We start from the raw sequence: 10582 nt of genomic DNA, 5'->3' as shown, positions 1-10582 counted from the left end.
TCAGACTGGAAGCCTCTGAGTCCTCATCCAAATGGATCTCAGCTGAACTGCTGCTAAAAGCTAAAAGCTTAACAAGCCTCTAGTTCCTGGTCCTCGAGCCTGATATACCTTTCTGCTTCCTACCATCACTTCCTGGGACGTGTGTCTTTCCCAAACAAGACTAGAGATCTCAAGTGCTGGGATTAAAGGTGTGTATCACCTGGCCTTGCTGTTTCCAGTGTGGCCTTGAACTCACAGAGATCGGGATGGATCTCTACCTCCCAAGTGATAGGATTAAAGGTGTGTGCTACCACTGCCCAAACCTATGTTTAATATAGTAGCTGTTCTGTTCTCTGACCCCCAGATAAGTTTATTGGGGTGAACAATATACCAACCACACACAAAGGCACTGAAGTCTTCCATCTCAAGAAGAGCTGAGCTGTGTCTCTTTGGGTGATAACGCAGATGATGGAATTAAGGTGAAAACCCTTGGAAAGTGGATTCCATTTTCACATCACCAAGAGCCTTCTACCTGGTGAGGGGAGAAGGCTTTCTCCAGAGCAGCAGTGCCCTTGACACTAGGGAACCCCAAGAGTAATCCTGGCTAGGGGTGCAGCTTGGAAACAGAGTGTGTTCTGAGGGGCAGGTGTCAATCTCCAGCACCAAAAACCTGACAACCAACTTAGACAATCGGGGAAACGCTGCAGAGCCGAACATCAAATTATCAATAAAACATTCAAAGCCAGAGTCCTGAGGTGTAATGCCACTTGACGTCCACATGGGACGTGATTTAGTCTCAAAGAAAGAAGAGGAGGCAGGTGATGTAACAGAGGATGACAGAGTGCAGGGCACTTTTACGTGCAATATAATTTACAGCATTTGCATTTCAACCATTTCTTTCTGTTAAACTTCCCAAAGACGCCACGATATTATCAGACATGTAACCCTTTACTCCGCTTTTCAAAGTCATTGATCCTAAAATGAATGCAGCTGTGTGAGTATGACTGCCTCTTACTGTACTTCCCAATGAACTTAGTGAAAGAAATCTAATTCTCGGTGGGCAGTTCCCCTAATTCTGAAGAAACTGATGTAGCTTTTGAGAGCGATCATTTTTCAAAGAGGGGAAGCCATTCCTTGGCCTCTGCTCTGGTTTTATAGCAACATCCAGCACTTAGATGTACCATCCATATCTAGTCCTGGGGGATAGGGAGGATGGTGGGTGAAAGGGATCCATCACCCAAACAGGCTAGACAAGCCAGAGAGGGGGCGAGATGACCACTTTCCAAAATAAAATGATGTTTACGCAGAGAATAACAAACTTTCTCATTCGCACATACCACCTTGACAATCATTAAAGCCTTCTCTTATGTTCACTGTGTCACGTTTTCCACCCCTAGTAGTTTGTAGAAATTTTTACTTTGAAATGGGGTGGGAACGGGGAGGTGGAAAGAACCATCGCCACCCTAAAAGGAATGAGGAAGTGAGAGCTGTGTAGAGTCTGGCTGGTTCTCTGTGTGACAGCCCATGATGTTCCTTCCGGCCCCAGCAATATTCTCAGTTTCCACCTGCCCGCCCCCGCCACTTATAACGCACAGCACATGAGGCTGAGGGCTCCAGTGTCTCGTCTGTGGGTGGACTCCTAGGGTCAGGGTATCATGCTGGGTCTCCTGTTTTCCACAGTTCATTGGAGGTAAAAGAACTCTGGCTGAAGACCCTCCCGGGGTAAGTACTGTAGATTAACAGGACAGAACATAAACTGCCTTGGAGGTTGTGGGTCTTGGATCCCTGAGATTATAAGTCACTGAAGAAAAGCTCTGCCGAGAAACGTGTGTCTGTCTTAGAAAGACTCTGAACGCAGAATGCTCGCCTGCCATGTGACAGCTGCAATTTGGGGGCCCAGGAATTCTGTAAATGTTGGATTTGGTTTCTGTATTCCTTAACTAGTATCCTAGAAATAAATTTCTTTCTAACTTGGGTTTAGATGAGAGTGCAGAGCATTTAATATACGACGTATGAGCTCTCAAAAAAAAAAAGTGCTAGTTGCTATGCTATAATCGTACTCAGATTCTCCTGATGAGAATGTAATTACGGACAACAAAGTTAGTTTCTGAGCAGCAAAGACATCTGGCTTAAGGAATTTAGGAATAACTTTCTCAGATGCTGTTCTTGATAATTTAGTAAGAAAGAGTGATTTTTATCTTATTTCACGGAAACCTAGGAATATTTATTTCATTTGGATAAAATAAATGCAAATGAAAAGTTGGATGAGATTCTCCTGCTGCTCTCAGTGGGAGGCTGGCTTTAAATTAAAACTTTTCTATCCAGTAGCTTTCAGCTCAGGGCGTTGTTATTGTTGTTGTTTTGGCAATCTGACTCTGACATTTGACTGGTTATTCTATTTTATAACTCTTTTCCTTTATGATGTATTGTAGACAGAATCAAAGCCGCACGCTAGTGAAACGCCCCCTTGGATTGTCAGCCCCAACTCCAATGAAGTTGACAAGCAGTCTGGATGTACGTGAGCCCTTCACACTTATTGTCTTGTCCACAGAACGAGAGCCGAAGAGACCTTCACTGATGTTATTTTTCTCTCTTTTAGTCAAAAACACTTAATGCCAATAACATGGAGACGTTGATTGAATGTCAGTCAGAGGTAAGAAAGTAATGTTTTTAACTTGATTTACACTGTAAGAAGAGGGAAAATGTTCTTTTTGTTGAATGTTTGGGTTGCTTATCAGTGTAAAGTGAACATCAGATTATAAATTAGACACACTGATTGAGCTCTTCTACAATAATGTTGACCTGTGAAGAATGCAGAGTCAATGCAATTGACTTAATTTTTAAGATGAATAAAAGGCTATCTGTGCATTTTGTGGAGGGAGACTGCATGTCATAGGTCACTATTTTAACTTAAATGTGTTTCCAGGGTGATATCAAGGCCCTTCCGCTGTTGACATCATGTGAGAGTGAAGACAGCATCTGCCAGCTAATTGGTGAGTTTTGAAAACATACTGCCCTCTTCCGTGAGCCTAACTAGCGATCTCGGTTTGCAAAACCACACGGCTTTTACTTTACTAGGAATTTGTTTTCTAAGTATTCTGAGAGACCGCAGAACATTAACCCTTGACTGGAACAGCAGGGGAAGACTTCTGTAGGAGGGAAGACTGTCTGCAGCCTATGGCCCCAGCTCCACAGGGGGTTTCCAACCAGGCTGGCAAATTTCGGGACTTGTAAACCCTGAGGATGGAAGCATGCACACGTTGGAGAAACACACACTGCTCTTCCCACCACTTGCTTCCTTCTTTAGTGGAGACTGCAACCACTAAGAGTTCATGGGCAATTGTTGCTGATCTCAGTAAGATCAGCGTCCACTCTTATTCTCTTTCATAACATGTTTCGTTACAGTGGGCATCAGATCTGATCACCCCTCCCAAAGTATCAGGACGAGCCCTCACTGTTCTGTCTGCCTTCCACTTTTCAGTGCAAACTATGGAAAAACATAAACCAGTTGTTTAGGAAGCACAGCCTTTAAAATTAGAAGGGGAAAAAAGAAAGATAAAGGGGGAACTTTTGAGCTCTGATACCATTGCACACAAGTTTTATGGTTATCAGAAGGGTCGGATACTTGGCAAAGCACCAAGCCCGGGAGAACCATGTAATAGCTTCTGAAACTCACAGACTGCAAAATTCCCTGGGTGATGTAGCCCCCTCTAGTGGTGGTTAAGTGCTAAAACGGAGGTGACCAGTCAGCCCTGCTCAGAACCTTTGAAAGATCTTGAGCAGGACACTTCCTGTCTTTGTAACTTTCACATTCAAAGAAATAAGTTAAAATAGTATCCATTGAGCAGAAACATTCTCTGTAGTTATTAGGAAGAATGCGTTAAAACATTAAAATGGGTGGCTTTGACCCACACAATTAAATTCTGCTTGTTTTCTGTAGCTAATAGCTGTGAGGGTAAAAACAGGAAAGGTGGAGCCTCTGAGGAACCCTGGTGTTGGTGTTTAGGGACTGGCTGCCCTGGAAACAGTGTGGTTGTTTGGGGGTTGACTTTTCTAGATCAAGGGTTATGCCCTTGACCTTCTCGAATTTTCAACAGAGTTTTGTTTTTGTTTTTTTCAACATGCTATAGATAGGATGGCGTGGCCAAGACCATCCATGTTCTAGTCTGGATCTTGCCTTATTATTAAGGTTGTTTTTTCTCTTTATCTCCTTGTTTCCTTGGCTATAGAAGTCAAGAAGAGAAAGAAAGTGCTGTCCTGGCCCTCTCTCATGAGAAAGCTCTCTCCTTCATCTGACTTCCCTGGTTCGTTGGAACCAGAGCTGAAGGTGCCACTGTTTGATCAACCCTTGTCAGTCATCTGTGGGGAAAATGACACACTCCCTAGACCCATCCAGGTAGGTGTGTGTTGACTCATAAACCTTCTTCCCTTTCTATGGGACCTGAAAGCCTTTGGGAAATCTGAACACGATGGAACTCATCATTTGAAGCCTCCCCCCTGACTTTCCGGTGCAGGGCGGGGGAAGTCATCTGCTATCCACCGACGTGCTCAGAGTGACGGTCCCTCCATCAGCCCTCTGACTTGTGGATCGAAGATGGTGGAATGTTTTTAACTTCTAAAGCTCTGCCAAGAGGGAGCAGAGGGTGTTTGTGGGAAATGTAGTGTTCCTATGAGAACATGGAGGGGGGGGGGATTTTCAGACGTGCAAAATTAGTGCTTTCACAATTTACCTCCTCTGAGAAAAAATGAGGGGCGTCTTCGGTAGCACCGGCCTCAGTAGCTTGTGAGGGAAGGCTCCCCTGTGACAAGAGCCTAGAGATAGGCTTCCATGCTTTAACCGCAGCAACGTTTTCTGCTCCCGCAGGACATCCTCACCATCCTCTGCCTTAAAGGCCCTTCGACCGAAGGGATATTCAGGAAAGCTGCCAGCGAGAAGGCCCGCAAGGAGCTGAAGGAAGAACTGAACTGTGGGTGCCCGGTGAACCTGAACCAGCTGCCGGTGCACCTGCTGGCCGTGGTCTTCAAGGTGAGTCGGCTGCATGTGTGCCGATGGCCTGTTGGGGGCGCTGACGGACTCACCAGGAAACCAGCCCCTGGCACTGCTCCCTGCCGGGCAAGGCCTGCTGATCTGGGAGTTTAGTCTTTTCTTAGTTACATTTTTTAATTACTCCTATAAGCACCTCTGTTTCAGTGGCCCCGGGGTTCAACAGAGAGGGTGGCAGGAAATTCTTTCAAAATATTACTTGATCGCCCCCAAGGCCAAGTCCGTTCATAAATCTGGTCTCCCCAGAGTCCACCTAGCTATGGACAGTGGGTCTTACTGTGCTGGTTACTGGGAGGTTCCAGAGCACAGTGTGAGTTTGGAAGAGGCTCCCTAAAGGACGTAAACACGGGGGTGGGACTGGGTGAACCGGGGTGCCCCGCACCAACAGCAAACGCACCCCTTTCTCCCTCCAGGACTTCCTCCGAGGAATCCCCCTGAAGCTCCTCTCCTGTGACCTCTTCGAGGAGTGGATGGGCGCCCTGGAGAAGCCCAGCGAGGAGGACAGAATCGAGGCCCTAAAGCAGTAAGTCCTTAGTCACTGCAGGACGCGAGACCGCCATCCTTCCTGCTTCACAAGCCTGTGCATAGCCTTGGGGATCCCTGTCTCACAGAAAGTGGGGGGTCCAGGGAGTCTTAGTGGAATTGTTCATCTGCTCCTGTCACAGAAGCCAGAAGGAGCCCTGGGTATTAAAAAAAAAAAAAAAAAAGTACTTCTACCCAAACAAGAGAAAGGACTTCTTAAAAAGCAGAAAGTAAACTTCAGTTCTCATAAATCCAAGATAGGAGAGAACCTAAATACAGTAGTTTTAAAAGGCACAGAATAAACTCAGACTGTGAACGCTTTACCACAGGCTAGACAACAGGGTTGGAGTTATCCTTGACTTCATCAACTGGTGTCCCTGGTGCCGGCCGCTCTTCTCTCATAAGCACTTTCTGCACAGCAGAGCAACTTGGAAGGGATTGTTTCGTTTCTAAAACTCCATAGTCAACTCTAAATTCTATGGTTAACAAAAACAAATTCCAATAGTTAGCAGAAACCATATTAAAAAATGAAAGTGTGACCTCTGTGTAACCAGAGTCGCAAACGTCTTCCGTTAAGCTGTCTGAACCTTTGCCACATCTTCAGAAAGTCCACCGACATGCAATAGTTGTCCCCGCAGCCAAATAGTTCCATGAAATATTTTGCAAAAGGTGGATAGCTTTGTCCACCCTCACTCCCAGAATTCTAAGATTATCACAATGAGTTTGTACTTGGGCATACAACTTTTTTATGAAAACAACACTAAGAAATTGAAAGGATCCATGTGTTGGGTTCATTCCATTTTTTGAAATACCAAAATGTAAAGACACAATCTAATCTGTTACCATGAGGACAATGTTTGCATTAAGTCCTGCCTGCCTCGAGTTATAAACATGCTTTTATAGACTGATAGATTCTACCTAAAGATTTCTTAGAATGATATGAAAATGGGTGGTCTTGCTCTAAAATTTACAGTCCAAAGAGGTGTGAGATAATCAGTCTCACAGGGCTCAAAACAGCATTCTGATGCAGTCATTTGATGGTGTGACAAAACTGTTTTCAAAATGTGAGGCGGATCGTGGCGGTTACACAGGCGTTGCTTCACAGTCAGCGGCGTGTGTATGATAAAGAGAGGCACTGTTGGAGTCCCAGTTCCTACCTACAACTTGTGGTTTCCTGGCCCCGACCCAGGTCGGCTGCTGCTGCAAGGGTCTGAATGAACGTTTCACAACATTTCTTTTGGAAACGCACCTTCCTCGTTTTAAAGGAAGTCCGGTTTGGGGAGAACCTCTTGTGAGGCCAGGTTAAGGCTGCAGGAAAGCTCTCATCTGTCAACGTCTTCTTCCAGGGTTGCAGATCGCCTCCCCAGGCCCAACCTTCTGCTGCTCAGGCACTTGGTCTCTGTGCTGCACCTGATCAGCAAGAACGCCGAGGTCAACAAGATGGACTCCAGCAACCTAGCCATCTGCATCGGGCCCAACATGCTCGCTCTGAAGAATGACCAGAGCCTGTCCTTCCAGGCCCAGAAAGACCTGAACAACAAGGTACGTCCTGCCTCTGTCGGAGAAGCTTTCTGGTCTTGAGCCCACCCTCTGTAAAAGCCAAGCATCTAAAATGCTTCTGATTTGAGTTTCTTCAAGTGACTCCGGGCCCATGGAGGAAGTCTCAACTGCAGGCTGTGTTTCTCATGGTCCCACTCCCTTACATACACATATTTGCTGCAGGGTGAAATATCTGCATCCTCTGTTGTCCTGGGAGACGGGCCAGGGGAGCAGACGTTTACAGCACTAACTCCCTGGCTGGAGAAACCACTTTGCTCTTTTCCTTCTGTGTATCACATTCTGCCTGTTCACCTAGAAATCTGGACAGCTACTTCCTTAAATAAACATTTCAGTTACTTCAAAGTAATTTTTTTTAATCCTGAAATTTTAAAAAATGCATGCCTCATAAAATAATAAAGTGTATTATTGCCACTAATTCCAATGTGCTTTTTAGGCACATAAAAGTATCTATTTCTGCCGCTTCCCCAGTAGTTGACCCCGATATGTTCTCATTCTTTTTTACTTTCTTTTTTATGAATGTACTTAAGCTGATAAACTGCTTACGTTTTCCTCACAGGTTAAGACATTGGTGGAATTCCTCATTGACAACTGCTTTGAAATATTTGGGGAGAACATGCCGACACATTCCCGCATCACTTCTGACGACTCCCTGGAACACACTGACAGTTCAGGTACGGAACGTTCTGTCACTTGCTTGTGGTTCTGGGGAGAAGCCCATGCCAGTCCTCGATGCTCCAGGAAGTGATGTAAGGCATCCCGGGTACTGGAAGCAGGATTCGCCTTCACAAGTCAGAAGTCTGTAAGGAAGTCGTTAACCATGAGGCCTTGCGATTAGATTTACCCTCAACACCTCCTCCTGCGATGTTCTTTCTCATCAGTCTGGAATTTTCTCCTTCCTATTCTAAGGCACAGTGACTCTTAATTCTACTTAGTAAACTTTAGTTATGGGGTTGGAGTAAGGAAGTTCCAGCACTACAGTGGAATGTGAGTCCATTAAAATGGAAATTGGTCCAATACAAGAGCTACCCAAAGGATCAATCCTATGAATTCAGATCAATAACCCTTAAAGAATATTGCCATTGCCATCTTCCTTTCCTCATATGTGTCTCTTTCCCTTCCTCCTCCCTCCATTTCATTTTCCCATTTTCTCGACATTTAAAGATCATATTAGACAGAAGCAAAGTTTAAATGTAATCAATTTATTATCAGATCAAGCCCCAATGCACTTCCACAAAATCACCATAGGTCTAAACAGGGCAGCCTGTAGTAAATACTGTTGCCGAAAGAGCCTAGATAAAATGTTCACATCTGCCTTAACTCTTCCCAGATGTGTCAACTCTGCAGAATGACTCAGCTTACGACAGCAATGACCCAGATGTGGAGCCCACGAGTGCCGCCACTTCTCCCAGCAGGCAGCTGGAGGGGCACGCTGGCCTGGATAACCGGGGCCCACAGGACACCTGTGAGTCAAGCTCAGAACCCATTGTTGGCATGGCAGCCAGGTTGAAAAGCTCCATTGGCCAGCAAGACAGGCGGTTCTCTGAACCCAACATGCCACCCTCACAAGAGTGCCTCATGGGCCAAATGAGAAAACAAAAGCTAACCAAGAGTGAGGATAACTTCACCGTGCCCCAGGAAGCCTCTTGTTTGGAGGGTGATGAGGCTGAAGATCCGTTTACAGAGGAGGTCTTCCCAGCAGCTGAAGGCAAGCCCAAGAGACCAGTGGATTTAAAGATAAAGAACTTGACCCAAGGTTTAGCATCATCACAGGGACTGGTACCCAAAGCATTTTCCAGAGCCTCCCCAGGTAAATCTTTGGACAGCTCACCTCTGCCTTCTCCGTCCTGTCCCAAAAGAAACTTCTTCACCAGACACCAGAGCTTCACCACAAAGACCGACAAGATCAAACCCCAGAGAGAAATTAGAAAGCATTCCATGTCGTTTTCCTTTACGTCTCACAAAAAAGTGCTGCCCGGGACCTCCAGCATGGGGTCTGAGAAATCCAAAGACTTTTCCAGAGACCAAATCAGGAAGGGTTTCAGAAAAGAAAGCCAGCTTGCTGGCAGAATCATCCAGGAAAATGAGTCAGAAATCCAAAGCCAAACAACTCTGGGCTTCAGCTTGTCTAGAACCTGGGCCCTCTCGGTTGATAACGTGTTCCAGATAGTGGATGTGAGGAATCCAGGGAGTCCACCATCGTACGAAGAGGCCATTCATTTCCAGGCACCTGGACTCACAGCCTACGGTGGCCAGACGGTTGCCAGTATGAGAGCGAGAATGCTCAAATGGAACACAGCTCTGCCTTCTCGCCTTGGAGGTGACCACAGTGAAGGGACACCTGGTGGACACAGAGTGTCACCCATGACTGAGCACTGGAAACAGAGTCAGACTGTCTGTGTCTCTGTGGAAACTCGGGGGAGCTCTGAGCTGCACCGACTGAGGACCGTGTCTGAATCCATGCAGGAGGCCAAGTTGGACTGTCTCAGGCAACAACACATGGTCTTTGAGGTTGACCAACTCCAGTGTGCTAAAGAATCCTACATTTAGGAAAGGAGACTTTGGTGTATGTGAATATATTTCTGCACAGAGAACTGTCAATTCTACAAGAAGTCATGAATAAGCTCATTCAGAATGCTGTGCAGAGCTCTCCTCTGTGAGGATGGCTTGTACAGCGACACATCAGACTGTGTGTATAGCTGGGTTTGTGCAATATGGGGGAAATGTCTAAAATGTACTATAGACAAGGTGTTAGATGAAAGCAGTGTCGTGTACATAAACCCCCGCATGCATGCATTTATGTACTCTCTATATATATATTGCTGGTTTTCGTCCCCAGGTGCATGTTTCTACTATCTTTACTTTTCTTAGTTACCTCAGATGTCTTGCCGGTGTTCACATTTTCCAAGAGCTGCGTGTAGGTAGAAATGTCGGGACCTCTCATCTAAGTCGGTTTTCCTAAGCAGGCTTCTGACAACTAACCAGCATAGTGGAAGGAGAACACTGAGAGACACCATGCACCATGTGGGAGCTGTCAGAGGCTGAGAGGAGGTCTTTCAATATCTAATGGAATGTGGGCGGAGCGGTGGAAACGCGTTGTGTCAGTATTAACTCATGCAGAGCACTTTGAGCCTCGGCAGTTCAGTGGTGTCTCGTGCAACAGGGTGGAGTAGCGTGGTGTTGCATGCATTGAGGGGTCATGTATAAAACTGCAGTGCAGTTTCACTACAATAAACTGCCCTCCTCCTTTAGAGTGTCCACTCTTGGCTGGTGTTACCCCTTTTCCTCGATCAATAAGAATCCATCAAGAACATTATCCACATCTGGTTCATTCAGCCAGCATCTGTTCACTATATTCTCATTGTTTCAGACTGTCACACACCTTAGGGAGCTTGTGTCCAGGAGATGTAGTCTCTGTTCTCTGGGGATCTGAGACACTTTTTTCTGCAAGCATTCATTCAGGGGGACAGAAAAAACTAT

The 10582-nt window shown here is 45.9% G+C and overlaps 1 protein-coding gene across 1 annotated transcript; it reads left to right on the top strand.

Annotated features, from left to right (window-relative positions):
• Positions 1–1556: 1556 nt before the first annotated feature.
• Positions 1557–10353, top strand: Tagap (T cell activation RhoGTPase activating protein). The gene is made up of 10 exons (XM_015996751.3): positions 1557–1701; positions 2412–2493; positions 2579–2632; positions 2906–2972; positions 4209–4375; positions 4844–5005; positions 5437–5546; positions 6892–7087; positions 7662–7776; positions 8433–10353. The coding sequence occupies exons 2-10, from the start codon at positions 2470–2472 to the stop codon at positions 9650–9652; spliced, it is 2115 nt and encodes a 704-aa protein (XP_015852237.2). The 5' UTR covers positions 1557–1701; positions 2412–2469; the 3' UTR covers positions 9653–10353.
• The last annotated feature ends 229 nt before the right edge of the window (positions 10354–10582 follow it).

The sequence above is a fragment of the Peromyscus maniculatus genome, chromosome 16, assembly GCF_049852395.1.
Source record: "Peromyscus maniculatus bairdii isolate BWxNUB_F1_BW_parent chromosome 16, HU_Pman_BW_mat_3.1, whole genome shotgun sequence".
NCBI lineage: Eukaryota > Metazoa > Chordata > Mammalia > Rodentia > Cricetidae > Peromyscus > Peromyscus maniculatus.
The sequence above is the reverse complement of the archived record's forward strand: the minus strand, read 5'-3'. Positions and strand labels throughout refer to the sequence as shown.